This window comes from Ascaphus truei, chromosome 13 (assembly GCF_040206685.1).
Source record: "Ascaphus truei isolate aAscTru1 chromosome 13, aAscTru1.hap1, whole genome shotgun sequence".
Classification (NCBI taxonomy): domain Eukaryota; kingdom Metazoa; phylum Chordata; class Amphibia; order Anura; family Ascaphidae; genus Ascaphus; species Ascaphus truei.
In genome coordinates, this window is record NC_134495.1 from 7401863 (window position 1) to 7423602 (window position 21740).

The following is a 21740-nucleotide window of genomic DNA, read 5'->3' on the forward strand; positions in this document are numbered from 1 at the left end:
CTTTAAGTACACTCGCGAGTAAGTACATATCGCCCAATAGGCAAACGCCAGCTCACGCATGCGCCTGTCAGCACATCCTGAACAGCAATACCGGCTCCCTACCTGTACCGAAGCTGTGCGCAAGCTGGGAGACTATAGAGCCTGTTACAAATGCGTTATTTACATCAGTTATGCACGTATATGATGATTGCAGTACAGTACATGCATCAATAAGTGGGGAAAAGGTAGTGCTTCACTTTAAGTACATTTTCGCTTTACATACATGCTCTGGTCCCATTGCGTATGTTAATGCGGGGTATGCCTGTGTATATATATATATATATATATATATATATATATATATATATATATATATATATATATATATATATATATATATATATATACAGTGTTCGACAAACCTATACATTTGCTCGCCCCCGGGCGAGTGGATTTAACCCCCAGGCGAGTAAATATTGGCCCAAGCAGCACACGTTTGATACTAGGTGGCGAGTAGATTTTTTTGTGTGGCGAGTAGATTTTTTGGTGATTTGTCAACCACTGTATATATATATATATATATATATACACATACATACATACATACATACATACATACATATATATATATATATATATATATATACATACATACATACATACATACAGTGGTCGACAAATCACCAAAAAATCTACTCGCCACCTAGTACCAAACGTGTGCTGCTTGGGCCAATAGGAGCTCGCCACGATGTTAAATCCACTCGCCCGGGGCGAGCAAATGTATAGGTTTGTCGAACACTGTATATATACATACATACATACATACATACATACACACAGTCTTGCCTGGTTTTATTCAAGGGGTCCAATTATGGTTAACTAAGGCAGGACGGACTCCGTCCCCACAACTGCACATATAGACTGCAGAAATAGAAGGTCACAACTACATTTGTCCCACAGAGGACGTGTCGGTGAGAGACGCAAGAAACGACGCATGGCTGCGCGGTCACCCATAGAAAGTCTGTGACGCAGTGGTCCCGTGGCTAATTAGTGCCCAGTAGGAAGAATATCAGCACAAGCCGGTACCAAGGCAAGCAAGTCCTGAAATTGGCCAAAACAATTGCGTGCCCCCCCCCCCTGTTTTGTTCCACTTTTTTCCTCCACACCCCCCATATATGGCACTACCTTTATGTTATTGTAGTTTTCCATGTGTGGTATTGTATGCTCTTTTTGATTCATTTGTGCATATATTAAAACGTACCTTTTTGGTTCTATACCAGTGATCTGATTTCTTTATATAGGGAGTGTGGACTATTCAGTATTTTGAATTGTATGGGGCACGTTTAGATTATCCTTCAGGAAAGGGAACGTTTAAAGTCCACATTGCCAAGCAGACTATAAACCCCCTTTAAGACAAACTGCTTTAGAAGTATAATAGTCAATATATATGCGATTAGATTTATAGAACAGTAATATTTTGGAAGAATTTTTTTTTATGCTACGTTTTTAACAATATACTCTTTATATGACGCGTTGTGCTACTGACAGAAATGAGTTTAACGGCATATTTCCTTTTGAAAGCTCCTTTTACAAAGGTTAACAGCTAAAAACAACACATTAGGCTGTTAAATATTTGATGATTCTTAGTGAGCTCTAGAAAAGTTCTAGAGTCTAGAAAACAAACATTCTGCAAAACTGTTGTGAACAAAAAAACATATTCAAATCACCTGTCCAACAGGAACTGCACACAGGCTCGTCCCAAAACCCACGACAAGTACTTTACGCCATGGACTTCTTAATATGGGGGACAAGCTGCTCCTACTGACAACCGGGAAACTTTGTCTGAAAATCACAAGAGATCAGATTGCACAACACATCAGAATTCGGAAAAATAATTATAACACGGATATAGTGCCAGAGTAATACATCTGCAAGGCCATTTTTTATTGCGACAACAGTTGATTCGGAGTTTCCCAAAGATATGGTCATTGTGGTTCATTTATACAATTTAAATAAAGTTGATCATTAATAAGGCGGCTAAAACTATTTGAAAGTACCACTAGTATAAGTAAGTTTAGGATCACTAATTATTTAATGATGGAGATACAGAGCTATGGAAATGTATTAAAGGACTATTGACTTGTGTCTGATCTGTTCAGTTAGCTTCATTCCCAGGTACAGTAGCAAAGTGCTTTATAGTTAACTTCTTGCAATCATTAGTCCATTGTATGGACATTGTATTAGTCCAATAAAATGGACAGCAATGAGTTACTGGCCCCCCGTTGGTAACAAAGGGGTTAAAAATATACACCACAGAGCGAAAAAAAACACTGCAAAAATAAATAATACCCAACTTCTACTCTATATATGGATAATCACTGGGTAAGTGGTGTAACCTATTCCAACCGGATTTTAAGTTGTATTACTTTGTAGGAAATATTAACAGGAAAGCTGATGTAGCATGAGAATGATTGTATGGGATGTATAGGAAGTACAAGGTGTATGGCAGCTGGGAAAGGAGGGATCCGTAGGATTAACATCCTTGTAGCAACACAGCAACACCCCTTCTCTCCAGCCCCCCCTATCCCCCCTTCTCTTCACCCCCCTATCCCCCCTTCTCTCCACCACCCCCCCCTATCCTCCCTTCCCTCCACCCCCCCCTATCTCCCCTTCCTTCTCTCCCCTCCCCAACGTGTTACATTCCCGTTTATTTCCCATCAGACCTGTCTTCCAGCCTGTGCAGAATATAATACAGTGTATATTAAAGTCGGGCTGTGCTCTTTTTTTTACTGTACCTGAGTAAGGAAGAGAACCTACAGATAATCCTTCCACTGAGAGCCGCCATCTTACTGGTGGGTAACCGGATGTAACGTTTAGTTCTAGTTCCGCCAGTCTGTGGGTGTGTCCTATGTGTGGGCGGAAGTGACGCCCGGAAGCATGGCCTGGTAAAGGGAGATGTAATGGTTCTGACTCATGAGTAGCAGTATAAAAATCCTTCCATGTGCTACGTCTTGTACTGTTCCTCATTTATCTACATGTTGAATTCTAAGTCTATGGGGGGAAAAAATGAAGATTATATATCATCCTGGGAGTGGGTTTGGGGGAAATGATCTGGTAACCACTATAAATACATTCAGGATAAGAAACATTAATTTTAGCAAGAAAGGAGAAGACCATATACAAAAAGGAGCAGCTTTGCTAAAACATATTGGATGCTGATAAAACTGAAGACTTATTAAATGTATTTACTTTGAATAATAGTGAATAACATTTACAGTAATCCCCAATCTTTATTGTAGAAGATGCATAGTTTGTGCTTTTTTTTGAGCTGATGGTCTCAAGAAAAGACAATATATACAATTTTTTAAGATCATTTTGATTTATGTTTTATTTTCAGTCTGTCAGTAACAATAATAAATAAACGTACAGCTGCTCGTGGACAATGTGTAGAGAAGAGACGGAGAGTCATTTAGCAACTTGATTTCCAGGTTATCAGGAACTAAACAGCGACATTCACATTCAAAGTAATGGGAGTTTTCATTTCCACCTGGAACAAACCGTGACCGTAGTAACGATGGGAATACAGCAAGCAACATGTTTAAATATAGATATGACATATTCTGAGTATTTGCAGCATAGAGAGCAGATCTGGTAACAAATTGTTGCATTAACTTTGGCATCGTAATCCTGTAATGTAACTATAAATCCTAATTTCCAACTGAGGTTACCCATTCAGCACGCTGTGAAGCTGTCTTTCCAGGACTGGGCAAGAGATTTGCTCTTTTGCAATGAATGGGAATAAAAATCCTAGGGGAGGGAGGGGGGGGGAGGGGAACTGCTTCAGAAGAACCTTAATTTCAAACAATAATTTTTTTCCTCCCTTACTTGCATATTATACTATATTCTTTTTGTGGAAAAATATTGCTGTACAGGAATATCCGTGGGCCGCAATAAAGATGACCCCAATAATGACCTCATGATGCAAGCCAGTGGATTTTTGGAATGACGGCAGCTAGCTTTCCTCTGTTAACTCTTTCGTTGCCTGAGGGACCTGAACACACACACACACACACACACACACACTAGTAGAAGTGTTATCAGAACTCAGATTTCAGACAACTGCACATTTATTGTGGTCAAATCAAACAAAAAACAAACAGAACTGGAATGTAATAATTACAGCATGTACCCAAATCCTAGAAATAAATACTGTACAGCATTTAAAAACTACAGACTAGGAGTACGATTATTATAAATATATATTCTATTCATCTATCTCTCCATAAGATATAGACACACACCAGAAAAAAATGGGACCCCTTTTATTTTTTCGTCATATCTTGCAGACAAATCACTATTTTCATGAAAATGTGAGCAATTATAGGTCTGTCACAGTAGATTATCAAATAATTATGAAATGTAGTAATCTAATAAATATTCGTTGGAATTGGTGATGGTCTCAAGTGCATAGTTACAAAACGGTGTTCAGCGCAGAAGATAAGCGCGTTATAAAGGGCTTGCGACAGAGCAAGAATCATGGTATTGTATTGTATGTCTTTATTTATATAGCGCCATTAGTGTACATAGCGCTTCACAGTAGTAATACATGTGGTAATCAAATAAATAACAGATAATATACAGTCTAATTGGTAGGTAGGTAGAACGTACAGAGACAGTAGGAGGGAGTTCTGGTAAGTGCGTCTGCAGGGGGCCAATCTTTATGTATCCTGTGTTCAGAATATCCACAGTGCTATTCATATGCTTCTTTAAGCAAGTGTGTCTTAAGGTGGGTCTTAAAGGTGGATAGAGAGGGTGCTAGTCGGGTACTGAGGGGAAGGGCATTCCAGAGGTGTGGGGCAGTCAGTGAAAAAGGTTTAAGGCGGGAGAGGGCTTTAGATATAAAGGGGGTAGAAAGAAGACATCCTTGAGAGAACGCAATGCATAGCGAGAAATTAGGGATGAGATGTAAGGAGGGGCAGAAGAATGTAAAGCTTTAAAAGTGAGGAGAAGAATGGAGTGTGAGATGCGGGATTTGATCGGAAGCCAGGAGAGGGATTTCAGGAGGGGAGACGCTGTGACAGATTTAGGAAAGAGCAGAGTGATTCTGGCAGCAGCGTTTAGGATAGATTGTAGGGGAGACAGGTGAGAGGCAGGAAGGCCGGACAGCAGGAGGTTACAGTAATCGAGACGGGAGAGAATGAGGGCCTGAGTCAGAGTTTTAGCAGTCGAACAACAGAGGAAAGGGCGTATCTTTGTTATATTGCGGAGGAAAAAGCGACAAGTTTTAGAAATGTTTTGAATGTGAGGGGCGAATGGTCCCAAACTCTTACATAACCTGTCTCCTGATAAAGGACGGTCGCTAGGAGGGCTGAAAAAACGCATTCGCATCGCTGAGAAGCGGGCGCAGCTGGATCAACGCGTTATCGATTATGCAGACAGTGGCGTGCTCGTCTTCGGGCGCGTGTGTCAGCAGCAGGGGGACATTGACAGTTTATAGTAAACGCTCTTATTTCTGAACCTCCCGCAGTGTATCTGGTACTGGTTGACCCAATAGTGACATAAATGTAGTTAATCATCCGATTGTCTACATTGTGCTATTTATTATAGTGTTAACCTGCACATTTTCAGAGAGAGGAGGGCGGGAATATGTATATATTGTACTGAAAATATTTATGTATAGATCCGGTTTGTGCATAGACAGCGGAAATGAAGGTTTTCATTAGGAGGAATCTCACAGAAAATATCACCTATGTTTTCTTAATGACGTTTCTATAAATCACTCCCATTGTCTGTATGTTATTTAATCCAAATCCTCGGTCACAGAATTCTCGGTTCCATGTCTTGGTTTTCAATTACTGATCTGTTAGCGCAGGGGTTATCAACTGGAGTCCTCAATCCCCCCGTAAGAGGTGAGGTGTTCAGGATATCCCTGCTTCAGCACACGTGGTGCAGTCAGACGGAGCCTCTGATTGAGCCACCTGTGCTGAAGAAGGGATATCCTGAAAGCCTGACCTGTTGGGGAGCACTGGAGTTGAGCGCCATGTGTTAGCTCACAAGGACCCAGGGTCAATATGCTGCATATATTGGGCAGGAATAATTGCGTCAGTGGGACTGAACAAGCCTATATAGATTGTTAGCTCCTTGTGGCAGGGCCTCCAACACACTACAGGCCCATCCTACCTCTAACATTACTGTACATAGCAGGCCTGTCCTACCTCTTGTAACAGCACATAGGAGAGGTAGGATAGGCCTGCAGTGTGTTAGGAGAGGTAGGACAGGCCTGCTAACACACTGCAGGCCTATCCTACCTCTCCTAACACACTGCAGGCCTATCCTACCTCTCCTAACACACTGCAGGCCTATCCTACCTCTCCTAACACACTGCAGGCCTATCCTACCTCTCCTAACACGCTGCAGGCCTATCCTACCTCTCCTAACACACTACAGGCCTATCCTACCTCTCCTAACACGCTGCAGGCCTATCCTACCTCTCCTAACACACTGCAGGCCTATCCTACCTCTTCTAACACACTGCCGGCCTATCCTACCTCTCCTAACACACTGCAGGCCTATCCTACCTCTCCTAACACACTGCAGGCCTATCCTACCTCTCCTAACACACTGCAGGCCTATCCTACCTCTCCTAACACACTGCAGGCCTATCCTACCTCTCCTAACACACTGCAGGCCTATCCTACCTCTCCTAACACACTGCAGGCCTATCCTACCTCTCCTAACACACTGCAGGCCTATCCTACCTCTCCTAACACACTGCAGGCCTATCCTACCTCTCCTAACACACTGCAGGCCTGTCCTAACACACTGCAGGCCTGTCCTACCTCTTCTAACACAATTTTAATCCCGTCTCTAAATGTTACTTATGCCCATAATCTCCAACTGTCCATGAAATGTCTGTAAATTGACTGTATAACCTTTGTTTCAATAATGCAACAACGTATTATTAGAACTCTGGCTCTTACTGTCCGACTGGTGTAACAAAATAATTGTATTTAATTTGTAGTTGTTCTCAAACTGACTGTAAAGTATACCGCTGCCCCCTTAAGTGGTGGCCTGTATCTTATACTATATTAGTGAAAGCACTGCATGCATGCCTGCCTGCTGGATGTCCGGTGTCCCTAGCGGCAATCTCATTGGTCCCATGGGCCGCCCGCCCCCGCACACCTCTCATTGGCCTCACACACTCACACCACCCCCTTGGCCCGCCCCCCACACCTCGCATTGGCCTGAGGCGGAGTGACGGGCCAAAGGTCCACAAAAAAAAAAAAAAAAAACACACACACACACACACACACACACACACACACACACACACCCCCCCCCCCCCCCCCCAAGCTCACACACACCTCACCCCCCCCCAAGCTCACCCCCCCCCCCCCCAAGCTCACACACCCCCCCCCCCCCAAGCTCACACCCCGGCGCCGCTACAGTCAGCGGGGGAGCGGAGCGAGCGCCCGGGACACACGCGGGGGAGCGGCCACAACACGCTGCCTCCCGCCTCACATCCACGTGGGAGCGGCCGGATGGGTGAGGCAGCATACCCACGGGCCTCGCCGCACGCTCCTCGGCACCGGCTCACCTCTCCCACCCCCCTCACAGCAAAGACCAGCCTACCCGGCGCCGCCTGCAACGCTCCTCGGCACCGCCGCCTCACCTCGAGCCGGAGGGCAGCGGGGGGGCTCCCGCCCTGCAGGAGGCCTCACCTCGAGCCGGAGCCAGCGGGGGGGGCTCCCGCCCTGCAGGAGGCCTCACCTCGAGCCGGAGGGCAGCGGGGGGGCTCCCGCCCTGCAGGAGGCCTCACCTCGAGCCGGAGCCAGCGGGGGGGGCTCCCGCCCTGCAGGAGGCCTCACCTCGAGCCGGAGGGCAGCGGGGGGGCTCCCGCCCTGCAGGAGGCCTCACCTCGAGCCGGAGGGCAGCGGGGGGGCTCCCGCCCTGCAGGAGGCTTCACCTCGAGCCGGTGGGCAGCGGGGGGGCTCCCGCCCTGCAGGAGGCCTCACCTCGAGCCGGAGGCAGCGGGGGGGCTCCCGCCCTGCAGGAGGCCTCACCTCGAGCCGGGGGGGCTCCCGCCCTGCAGGAGGCCTCACCTCGAGCCGGGGGGGCTCCCGCCCTGCAGGAGGCCTCACCTCGAGCCGGGGGCAGCGGGGGGGCTCCCGCCCTGCAGGAGGCCTCACCTCGAGCCGGAGCCAGCGGGGGGGGGCTCCCGCCCTGCAGGAGGCTTCACCTCGAGCCGGTGGGCAGCGGGGGGGGCTCCCGCCCTGCAGGAGGCCTCACCTCGAGCCGGAGGCAGCGGGGGGGCTCCCGCCCTGCAGGAGGCCTCACCTCGAGCCGGGGGGGCTCCCGCCCTGCAGGAGGCCTCACCTCGAGCCGGGGGGGCTCCCGCCCTGCAGGAGGCCTCACCTCGAGCCGGAGGCAGCGGGGGGGCTCCCGCCCTGCAGGAGGCCTCACCTCGAGCCGGAGGCAGCGGGGGGGCTCCCGCCCTGCAGGAGGCCTCACCTCGAGGAACATGCTGCCGACTGCAAGGTAAGCAGCTCTCCCCCCACACCCCCCCATTCCTTCATTGCCAGCCTCAACCCTCCATACATACACACACACACACTATATATATATATATATATATATATATATATATATATATATATATATATACATACACATACACATACACATACACAGAGACACACACACACACAGAGACCACACACACACACACATGTAGGCGCACACACACACACACACACGCACACACACACATGTAGGCACACACACACGTCCACAGACACACACATGTAGACACACACACATGTAGACACACACACACATGTAGACAGACACACACGCACACACACACACACACACACACACACACCTATACAGACACACGTATACACACACACACGTATACACACAGGCACACGTAGACACACAGACACACGTAGACACACACAAACACGTAGACACACAGACACACCTATACACACAGACACACACCTATACACACACACACACACACCTATACACACACACACACCTATACACACAGACACACACGTATACACACAGACACACACGTATACACACAGACACACACGTATACACACAGACACACACGTATACACACAGACACACACGTATACACACAGACACACACGTATACACACAGACACACGTTTACACACACACACACGTACACACACGTATACACACACACACACACGTACAAACACACACGTAGACACACGTGTACACACACACACGTAGACACACACACAGACGTAGACACACGCACACACACGTAGACACACACACACACGTAGACACACACACACACGTAGACACACACACACACGTATACGCACACACACGTATACACACACACACGTAGACACACACACACGTATACACACGCACGTAGACACACACACATGTACACGTAGACACACACACACATGTACACGTAGACACGTACACACACACACATGTACACGTATACTCACACACATGTACACGTACACACACACATGGAGACATACACACACACATGGAGACATACACACACGCACATGTACACATACACACACGTACACACACACACACATGTATACATACACATAATGTATACACACACACATGTATACACACACACATGTATACACACACACACACATACACACGTGTATACACACACAAACATGTATACACACAAATGTACACACACACATGTATACACACACACACACATACTATGTATACACACAAACATGTATACACACGTGTATACACACGTGTATACACACGTGTATACACATGTGTATATACACATGTGTATACACACACATGGAGACATACACACACGCACATGTACACATACACACACACGTATACATACACATAATGTATACACACACACATGTATACACACACACACACACGTGTATACACACACATGTATACACACACGTATACACACACACAAACATGTATACACACACACAAACATGTATACACACACAAATGTACACACACACACAAACATGTATACACACACACAAACATGTATACACACACAAATGTACACACACACACATGTACACACACACACATGTACACACACACACACATACTATGTATACACACATGTGTATACACATGTGTATACACACACGTACACATGTATACACACACACACACAATATATACATACACACAATGTCTACACACACATGTGTATACACGTCTATACACACATGTGTATACACACACATGTGTATACACACACACACACACACACACACGTACACATGTATACACACACACACACACACATACAATGTATACACACAAACATGTATACACACACACAAACATGTATACACACACACGTGTATACACACACACACACGTATACACACACACACTATCCCCAGCAAAACCACATCAGCACACCGCTATCCCATGCCCCCCCAGCACACTGGCATTCTCGGCTCCCCGCCATTCCCAGCCCCCATCAACACCATCAGCACCCACACATCGGCACCTTTGCACCTCCCCCATCGGCACACCCACATCCGCACCCCCACATCAGCACCAAACCCTCCAAAATCAGCACACCGATACAATCACCATCAGTACAGCCACAGCAGCACTACCACCGCACATGGGCCGCGTTGACCACTCCTCACCCAAATGCCACACCCACACCACAAACATCCCGGGCAACGCCGGGGCTCTCAGCTAGTTTACACTAAAATGTATAAAATAAATGATAATGCTGATGTATGTTTGCACGTTTGTCCTCACTTACATGCAAGTGTTTATTTACTATACATAACTCTGTAACCCACTGGGGACGCTTTACAAATAATAATATTTTTTTTATTTAATTTTTTTTTACAATAAATACAACATATTTATTAAAATAATATCAACAAAAACCATAATCAAATAAGGACTGATCATAATAAACAACAAGTGTAGTGTAGTCATGATTAGGGTTCAGCATTATGTAGCCGCTACATACACACATTTTTACAGCGCCACTCTTTTACTTAGCGGAATAATAAATGCAACAAATTAGGAGATGTAATACCCAATTGGAATAATTACTTCAAAACATAAAAATATACATTAGGAAATGCTGTCCCTGACCTGAAGAGCTTACAGTCTAAGTATGTAAGATAGGTATGTGTGAGAGCCAGCATTGTCACACACACCTTGTAGTTCAACCAAAGTCCAAATGGGGATTAACAAGGGAGATCATTTAAGGACCATGAAGTAAGTTGTCCATCCAGCCAGCAGCAGGGCCCCAATCAGCACCGTGTAACTGACCAGCACAAAAGCCAGCAGCTCCTTCAGCACCATGAGGAAGTGGACAGCGAATGATGCTCTCCCAGCCATCGCCATTCAGCGCCGAAATCCCAGATCCGAGACCCACAGGCACGGACCAGGCTGCCCTCCCTACACGGAAAAACCACAACATCGCTCATCAAAAAGACAACCCCAAGCAATAATATATATTTTCTTTAACTGTGCATGCAATGTCTTGTATATAATGTATACCTTGTTCATTTATGTAACTGTATTTGTAACCATGTATTATTTTGTTTTACTCTGTGCCCAGGACATACTTGAAAACGAGCGGTAACTCTCAATGTATTACTTCCTGGTAAAATATTTTATAAATAAATAAATAAATAAATAAATAAATAAATGGTGCATCACTGATACTTAGAGCCTTAAATCTATACTGTCCTACGCGGCTATTCGGACGGGTCATGGGCCGAAAATTCCTATTGACGTCAATGTGAATTTCGACCAAAAGCCGCCAGGAACGGCCACGTCGGACAAGTACTGTTAACCTCTTCACTCAGCAAGACCATGCTGTCACCTGTAGAAGGAAAGAAGTTAAGGAGCCTGTTCACATATATAATATACAAACAATAATATATATTTTATTATAGCGCTCAAAGTATACGCAGTGCTGTACACGGAAATGTGCAGCACAGCGAGTCCCTGCGCAGAAGAGCTTACAATCTAATTTTGGTGACGGGAACTTGTGTGCGAGTGACTTCCCCCAAGGTCACATGCAGAGGTCACTGTGGGATTCAAACTGGGTTCAACCACTTCAAAGGCTGGATGCTTCAGCCCCTCAAAATACATAAACACATTGGAGGAGACAACGGAAAACTTTTTTTATTTATTACTATTTAAAAACGTAAATCTAATGAGCAAAGAACAGCAGCATTTCCTGGTAACCACCAAACAAAGACTTTAATAATCAGTTATTAATTCTCAGCAACTTTAAAAACGATAAATTAGCAAACTGCGGCCTTGCCGTGTGAAATCCCGTCTATATTTTCCTGTATCTTTTGTACAATTAAACATTGACCTGTATTGTCATTTTTTGCACGTTGATTTGTATTCATATGCGTATATATTTTTACGGTGTGTAAATTCTTTATTTCCTGACATAGAGAGATAAATTCCCCACCACTTCTTGTAATATCATCGTCTTTTATCTTTGCTTACTCATTTTTTGTATAAATAAATATTAGAAAAAAAAACAAAAAAAAAACCCCAAGTTAAAAAACACAATTATCACCAACTTTAAAGGACATTTTTCTAGACAATCAATTAGTCAACTATATCTAATATATGCACAATTAACGATGTAAATACTGGTGGCGTTTTCATATAATTTTATTATTGAAGAAATGTTGTGGGAGTTACAATAATGGACATTAATCGCAACCAAATGCCGTTATATCCAGATAGAAAATGTACCTGATTTTAGCAAAAAGGTTTACAGGAACACATTATAAAACCGGCCTTGCAATCAATAGACTTTATTGTGTTGATGTTATATTGACATCAGCAAACAGTAAAAACAAATCCATCGCAGCAAGGACAGGGGTATTAATATTTAATGCTGTAATTGCTTACAATGCACTTGTGTCGAGACGTAAAATGTTGCATGAACTAATGCAATGGAAAGCAGAGTATCTGACACAGGAATTAGTTGATTTTGCACTAAAATATAAATTTACACGAATTACTTTCTATTTTACAAGATATAGTCCATCAACAACAGCATCATACTTTGCTAAAAAGATCGTGGAATTATTAAACAGTGTATAATATTTATCTTTCTGATTCAATCATAAATTGGTCCCTGTTTGTTTATCCAGTACTGAGACACTATAGAGTCTAGTTTTTGTTGATTTAAAATGTAAAAACACACACACACACACATATACATATACACATACATACACATATATATATATATATATATATATATATATATATATATATATATATAGCAGAAAATAGCCGTGTTAGCTTGTCCTATGACATAAATTGTTAGTCCAATAAAAAAAGGTATCACCGAATACTGAAGAACTCATTTATTCTGCACTATATACATATACAAGATTATCTCTTAACGTTTAGACCAGCAGAGATATAGTATTTTGCATTATTGCTTGAATCAGACAACCAAGAGAAATACCAAATGATAATAAAAAAGGTTATTTTGGGGCGAGATTGAGAAAGATACAATTATAAATAACAATGTATTGTAAGATTTTTCACTGTGCCCCTTACATTGCATGTGCTTTAACTTTCTGTAATACTTAAGAACAAGAGATTTGCTTTTTAGTGCTCAGTAAAGCAGACAAATCCAAATAAATAAAACTTTTGCAAACCACTATTTAATGTCCTCCTGTAACAAAAATGAACATTTAAATACCAAGAATTAGGGGTAAACTAACTATTTTTCTCCTGTGCATTTTAATGCATTATTGGATGGTGCTGTATACAGAATTCTTACCTTGAATTGGCTTCAGCTGCTTCAAAGTTTTTTTATTTTTCCATGGATCTGCCTCTTCTGCCCTTAGATGTGTTTCTGCTCACTAAAAGCTTGGGCTGTAGTCTGATCCTCTTCCTGTTTGCTAATCCCCAGATCCTAGAGTAATGATGTTGTATTTACAGCCTGTACAATTACTAATGGACTAGGTGTGGTCAGAGACCAATTATTATAGATGACATAGGCACTATTTTATCTGTGAGCCTTTCAATCTAAGCCAAGCTGAACAGTATAATATGTAACAATCATTCTAACATGTGCCAGTGATATCTTTTAACAATTTATAATAAATGAGTATTTTAAAGGTCCAAAGTCGCTGAACGCCAATCCCTCTGGAATATATGATTTGTGTCTGCGCACTAGATATCTAAACGCAAATTTCCGATTTGTACAAAACGGAATTTTTAAATTTTTTGTATTTTTAGGTAAATGAAGAGTTTATCCGTTTCCACTCTTCTCCTGGGGCCGCCAACCCCACATCTGCAAATCTAACCGAGACTGGCGCGGCTGTGAAAGCGCTGCCCCATGTCACATTATTACATGTATAAAGAATTATTTCATGGGGCTATTAAAGGGGGTGACAACCTATACTGACTGCGCACTTCGCGGAACACCAATGGTTAAAAAGGGCGTTCCGTAATTAAAAGGCGATCGTCTTTAATCTGCCTTTCTTTCCGTGATATCCCAGGGAATTTTAGGGGGGTTATGTCACAAGATTTAGCCAGGAAAAAATCCAAACTTTTCCTAGTGGAAGTGGGCGAGTTTTGCCACTTTGCTACATCTGGTTGTAGTGTTTCGCATTCACAGCTGGCGGTCTTTGATAAAAGACCCCTGAAGAATAGCCCTGCGCTGTACAGAGCACTGTAATGATAAGGAAACTTATGGGCATATTCACATCTCGGACATGTCCCCAAATCCTGCCTGATACCGCATAATTAAACAACTTTACAGTACTACCACTGCAGCAAGGGATTCTGGGTAATGGCATGCAAATGAGCACTTTTTTTTGCTTATCCTCTTTAAGTTGGATGCCGTCAAGCTTCCACCTGCAGTCACACAGCCAAGTCCCGGCTACAGAAGTGCAGAGCCAGCAAACCTGCTCACAGACAGCTGTTTCTACCTAGGTTCTTGAGGACTGGAGTTGAGAACCCATGGGGGGGTTTGCCAGGACCCTCTTGTTTTTCTGTTAATAGTTGCTATCGCCGTTACTGGAAAAAACACAACCCTTTCCATTTGTTAATTCAATAATGATTTGCCCAAATGCCCCAGATACAGGTGGGAGCCCTGCTGGGGAAGGTTCGTTTATCACAAATCAAATCTCTTTGTTGGGAAATACATTATCCAGTGGCAACCAGAAGCAAAAAGCATCTTAATATAATCAAGCAGCCCTGGTTATCAAATTATTGCCTCTTTGGCAGAAAGGCCCCAGAAAGAAACAGGAACATTAACAAGCTGTTCAGGAAGCCAGTTAGTGATAATTGCTCCTCCAGAGATATTCCCCGTGTCGAGGTCTTGATTCTACTGCTCCGAGACAGTGTAAGGGCACAAAAATATAGTGAAGAGCTCACTATCAAGTAATACAAAAAAAATATATAGAAAGTTTATGTAAAACACAAATAATAATTCTAAATGTAACACCTCCCCCTACTCCCCCTTTGGTATTAGGAGGGCCTTAAAGAGTTACCCGTGTGGGCTCACAGAAGAGCATTTGCTTATATGGGTTCCGTGTAAATGGATTTCAGGCAAAAATTGACACGTGTGCTCATTTGCTTGTCATTTCCCAGACTCCCTTGCTGCAGTGGAAGCACTGCATGCTAGGTGATAATGGTTGAATGGCGGGGTTGCAGACCCCTCTAAGACATGTGAAAGTGCTCATAAGTGATATATATATATATATATATATATATATATATATATTAATTAAAGAATATGTTTTTTTCTGGGGGTACGCAGGTGTACGCCATATCCCCACCTTTTCCATCCTTACAAAAATAAAATTTAAGTAATGTTTTTTTGCCCGACTATAAGGTGAGGTTTTTTCCAATAAAGTCATATTGAAAAGTCCATACTCGCCTTGTAATAAGGCTCTGCTGCTGAGTGCGCGTCCGCTCCTGTGTAAGCGAGTAACAGCGCAGCCGCGAGAAATCACACAAAGACTGTTGGTGGAACACGGTATCCCCACCTTTTTTTCGCAGAAAAAAAAAAACTGTATCAATGTCAAAAAGGGCGCAACGGATCGCTGAATCCGCGGATTGGATTCTACATATCCGTCAGCGGGTTGGATCCAATTTTATTTTATTTATAAAAATGTTTTACCAGGAAGTAATGCATTGAGCGTTACCTCTCGTTCTCACGCATGTCCTGGGCATAGAGTTATAACAATACATGGTTACATTAAATGAACAGAAGTTATAGTCAATTCACCGACATTTCATGGACAGATAGAGTTGGGAAATCGGGTAAATGGGATAAATGAGAAGGTAAGTATCACATTGAAATAGAGAAGCTTTAACGAAACACCAAACATCAGCGAACGGCACCAAACGGCTCACACCCTTTAGCTGTTCTTCGGCTGTGCCAAAGGCTGTCCGCCTTTGGGGTGATGCATATGTACCCTGGGGTGGTTGAGATTCAATGCTGCTGTGAACACAAAGTCCTTTGTCTTCTTGGCTCATTAACATTCCAGTGGGTGGGGTTGATGTTCCACAAAGTACAAGCAAATGTTAACCCTGAGCGCACTGGTCCTGTGCAGAGGGGAGCAGCTCTTGGGGAGCCCCATCAGGCTGTCTGCCTTTGGGGCAACGCAGATGTACACTGGGGTGGTTGAGATTCAATGCAGCTGTGAATACAAAGTTCTTGGCAGATTTTAATGAATTTGCGCTGATTGAAACCGGCCAGATCCATTTGCGGAACGAATTTTGGGGGCAACATCCGCAAAAATCAGGATATCCCTGCTTCAGCACAGGTGGCTCAATCAGTGGCTCAGTCTGATTGAAGCTGGGATATCCGACTGAGCCACTGATTGAGCCAGGTTACAACAAAATACAGAAACACCCAATGCTGCATCCAAAGTAACAAAACACACAGTTAAATACTTCAGTAGGAGAGACAAACTACAAAATATCCCTATTTGCCGACGACATTATCCTAACTCTCGCCAACCCCTTGATTTCACTCCCGAACTTACATTCACAACTAGATAAATTTAGCAAAATATCGGGATATAAAATCAACATGGATAAGTCGGAAGCATTGAACCTAACCCTGTCGGATTCTGAAGTCAAATTATTACACGCAAATTTTAAATATAAGTGGAACTCCACAAAGATCAAATACTTAGGAATCCAAATAACAAGGGAGTATAATACGCTATACAAACATAACTATCCACCATTATTTGAGAGGCTAAAAAATGACCTCCAGAGCTGGAACGAATACCAGATATCTTGGTTAGGAAGAATAGCCACGATCAAAATGAATATCCTACCAAGGCTCCTGTATTATTTCCAGACTCTTCCTATAGATATTCCAATGCCGGAGCTTAAAAATATACAAAACAGAATTTTCCCATTTATCTGGCAAAATAAAAGACCCAGGGTAGCTAGATCTATTATGCTAGCCCCAAAAGATTGCGGAGGCTTGGCAGTCCCGGATATCATTAAATACTATTTGGCGGCCCAACTCAAACAAGCAATAATTTGGAACAATGATCCAGCCACCAGTTGCTGGGTGGGACTTGAGTCTACCTACACGAGACCTCTCTCTCTCATGGCCGCTATGTGGACCGAGAGGGGAGGAGAGACCTTCTTGGAAACATTAAAACTGGGAGCAATGAAATGTACATGGCGGATATGGTCTAGAAATAAAGATAAATATGGTCTGACAGCCAGTCCAACACTACTAACCCCTATATTCCATAACCCTGAATTCTCCCCAGGCTGGCTCCCACAGAGACTCAATAAATTTAAGACGTTAAAGCTGATGGTAGCTGACGACTTTGTAGATAACGGTATAATTCTACCACTCCAAGCGCTGGAGAAGAAACACAAAATCATAAATATACCAGTGTTTGGTTACCTCCAAATCAGGCACTACCTGCAATCAGTCTCCAAAGATTCGGCATTCAAAGATTTAACAAATTTTGAAAGACTGTGTAGGAAAGGATATTACTGTAAAGGGCTGATTTCGGAGATATATCTGGGCCTGGCGCGATCAGCGGGTTGTTCCCAACATAGCTATATGATCAAATGGGCAGAAGATTTGAATACAGAGATCGATAGAGAAGACTGGGAGGACATTTGGGAGGCAGCTGCAAAAACGTCAATCTGTACCACTATCAAAGAGAATATTTATAAGATTCTATTTCATTGGTACCTAACCCCGAGCAGGCTGGCTAAGATCTTCCCCGGGTTCCCGGATTTGTGCTGGAGGGGATGCGGGCAAAAAGGAGATATGGTTCATATTTGGTGGAGTTGCCCAAAAATTCAGGTATTCTGGGTCATGATACAAAGATTGATCAGAGAGTACTTGGGGGTGGAGGTTGAGGTGGAACCGCTGACCATGGTGCTGGCCAAACCAATAGATGAATTAGGAACGGCAGAAAGTAAGATGATCACTCATGTAATGACGGCTGCCCGCTGTGTTATTGCGGCTGCCTGGAAAAAGGTGAACGCGCCTTCTAGGCAGACTGTCTTACGGAGACTAAGGGAAATAAAGATGATGGAGCTCCTCACAGCACAGTTGAACCAGAAAACTGACAAATTTCACAAAATTTGGGAAATATGGCCAGGAAACTAGGGACCCCATATAAATAAATACAGAAATACCAGACAAATGGGCTCGTCCTACCCCCCCCCCTTCCACCCCTCCCACCCTTCTTTTTCTTCTTTTCTACGTTCTTCTCTTTCCTTTGTTAAGCTCATGAGAGACGCGTGTTATATCAATTATTTTATTTCAGTAATGATGACGAACTGTTAATGCTCTTTGTTGTATGGACAAGTGACACTGTTAAAACATCATATGTATTCCAAGACTATATATTTGTTATGTCTCTCTAAAACAATAAAAATAAATTGAAACAAAAAAAATACTTCAGTGTTAGTATCCTCATGAGTAAGGGTCATTTAGTTAAACCCACGCTTCAGATGCAGCATTTGAAAAAATGCCGGTGGATCGGGATGTGAGTTACAGTAGTGGAAGTGACGTCCGCGCCGGAATGTCATTGCCACGCCTATTGACACGCCCCCAAAATCGCGCCCGCTGCATACCCTGCAAAGCCATGAAAACGCTCAGGCTTTAGCAAGAGTATGGCAGCGTGTGTGCGCCTCCCCTCCGCTCCGTCTGAGTACGTATAGACGTAGCCTTAGATTGGTAGGCCTTCCAAGCAGGATCTTGGCTGTATGGACGGCTCACTCCTGCAGCAAACTCTAAGCATAGGGCAGCCCGGCAACCGCGATCAGCTGCTAGCATGCAGGGGGAGTTTCAGACTTCCAAAACGTGATGACGTCACCTCGTGTGCTACCTCCCTAGACGTGTGTGTGTATATATATATATATATATATATATATATATATATATATATGATGTGGTGGGTTCTGGGGTTTGAGCCTGCTGGGATTGTGTGTACTGAAGCAGGGATATCCTGAAACTCCGACCTGTTGGGGGGTCTTTATGACTGGAGTTGAGAACCTCTGTGCTAACCGATGCACTCAAATTCCCTCCTATTTTTCCCGTTAGTCTACCCACACCCAATATGAATGTAAGCTCTTCGGGGCAGGAACTCCTCTCTCTCAACGGTACATTCCTGTCTTGATGCACTTATCCCATCTACAATATTATATTCAATGCCTTGTGATGGTATTGTAATGTTTGGAAAGCGCTGTGCGTCTGTTCGGCGTTATAACAATATATTTTACTCTATCTACTATACCGATTAAAGTGATAGATTTTAAGCCTATATTCGTTTTTACACCTTCATTTGAGCACCAGGCATTCACCTTTAGTGTCTGGGGTTACCTACCATTGTCTGCATCCACACCTCCCTCTCTGCTAACCCCCCCTTTGGCCGTTCCATTGCTACTTCTCTACTCTCCGGGTGGACCAGCGAGCGTACACTACTGGGGGATTCTCCCTAGCCTACCCTCCACCTCCGGAGAGATTCTTTGGCTTCGAACCCTGCTTTTCCTGGAATACTTCCCCTAGTGCACCCATCTTTCCCCCCTCCCCATTTCTTGAGGTTCAGCGGGTGTCTCCCCGTTCCCCATATACCAGTTTATTAAACAGGCCCCAATAAGTCACCGTGCTCCCTCCTGCTATGTTCAAATAGATCACGGTTTAAGTGTTGGGTGCAGCAATACACTAGTGACCAACAGCTTTACATGTCTAATATTCAGTGATTATTCCTTTATGCATACACTGTGTGACGTGCCCCCTAAGGATATAACCCAATGATACTCCGTGCTTACAGGGTGCAGCGGGAATACTCGTAGGCAGGCCTGTATTCGCCTGAAGGGAAGAGGTTTCATACTCACACATTGCCAGCTGAATATGAATGTCATTCATTTTCACTGTTCAGGATTATATTAATTTCAGTAATTGAAAGCGAACACTGTTCTGACACTACTTAACTACATTTAACCCCTTAACACCAGAGGAAACTGGTTGATAACGAACGTTGTATTTTTGATACACCTGGTGAAATGTGTCTATCCATATCTGATAGTAATTGTGATTGGTAGTGAATCAATACAGGATCAGATGAATGAAACCGCATCCAGACCGCGAACCGGTTCTGATACTAATTTTGCCCATCAATGAATTAACAGGGAATGAACATAGCAAATGACTTTATTAGGCATTTCTTTCAGCATGCTTCAATGTTCTGAGATCTGACTCCAAAAGGCTGTACATGGTCCCCAGGTTCTAAGTATCCGGCCGCTCCTCCTCTTACCGCGCACCGCACACCTTGAACAGTCTACCGGAGACTCTCACATCCGCCACCAGGCTAAGTTCTTTCAAGACTTCAGCTCGCTCACGTTAGTCTGGTCTGTAACTGTTACATACGCCCATAAATCATATTTCCAGCTGTTGATGAAATGTCTGTAAATATAACATATAACCATGTCATCATAACTCTGTCCCCAGGACATGCGTGAGAACGAGAGGTAACTCTCACGGTATTACTTCCTGCCAACACATTTTATAAATATAATTTGTGCAAACTGCACCCCCGAGGTCCGAGATACCCAAACCCCCTACGGATGTGGAAGTACTGGTAGAATCCTCAGAGGAGGGGTGTGGAGCACAGCAAACGAGAAATTAACGGGGATACGGATCACCCAAAATTCAATAAAAACTATTTATTGGGTAACAGAAGAGAGACATCAAAAATAGGGTACAAGGATCAACTCTGACGCGTTTCAGGCGCAAGTGCCCTTTGTCAGAGTATGATGTGGAAGTACCCCTGCCGGAGCCTTAGAGGTGGTGCCCAGCACCTAGTTAGCCAGGATTTCCTCCCATAATCCCGTTTGGTTGTTTAGACCTGTTTGGTGTATTGTGCTGTGTGCTGGCTCCGGCCAGAATAATCATCCTGTATTGGATCCCCGTGCCCAGGCTGGAGCTTTGACCCCCGTGTCCAGGCTGGTGCTTTGACCCCCGTGTCCTGGCTGGTGCTTTGACCCCCCCCCGTGTCCTGGCTGGAGCTTTGACCCCCCGTGTCCTGGCTGGAGCTTTGACCCCTGGGACCTGGCTGGAGCTTTGACCCCCCCGTGTCCTGGCTGGAGCTTTGACCCCCCGTGTCCTGGCTGGAGCTTTGACCCCCCCGTGTCCTGGCTGGAGCTTTGACCCCCCCGTGTCCTGGCTGGAGCTTTGACCCCCCCCG

The 21740-nt window shown here is 44.1% G+C and overlaps 2 protein-coding genes across 4 annotated transcripts in view; both read right to left on the reverse strand.

The window, feature by feature from the left end:
• Positions 1-2907, reverse strand: part of DIABLO (diablo IAP-binding mitochondrial protein) — a 17048-nt gene extending 14141 nt beyond the window's left edge. Inside the window, exons 1-2 of one of the 3 annotated variants that reach the window (XM_075568256.1) lie at positions 2775-2907; positions 1707-1821 (exon numbers count right to left, since the gene is read on the reverse strand). In XM_075568256.1, the coding sequence (XP_075424371.1) occupies positions 1707-1821; positions 2775-2824 (165 nt within the window). In that variant the 5' untranslated portion in view covers positions 2825-2907. The remainder of the gene's footprint in view (positions 1-1706; positions 1822-2774) is intronic. The other 2 variants (XM_075568255.1, XM_075568254.1) reach the window with 2 other exon arrangements.
• Positions 2809-14007, reverse strand: LOC142464763 (uncharacterized). The gene is made up of 3 exons (XM_075568257.1): positions 13826-14007; positions 11208-11451; positions 2809-2921 (listed from the first exon to the last, which is right to left on the reverse strand). Exon 2 carries the CDS (start codon positions 11395-11397, stop codon positions 11251-11253), a length of 147 nt encoding a protein of 48 aa, XP_075424372.1. The 5' UTR covers positions 11398-11451; positions 13826-14007; the 3' UTR covers positions 2809-2921; positions 11208-11250.
• Positions 14008-21740: the final 7733 nt, after the last annotated feature.

Excerpts from the sequence above, each read along its gene's own strand:
- LOC142464763 (XM_075568257.1), bottom strand. The coding sequence starts at position 11,397 with ATGGCGATGGCTGGGAGAGCATCATTCGCTGTCCACTTCCTCATGGTG.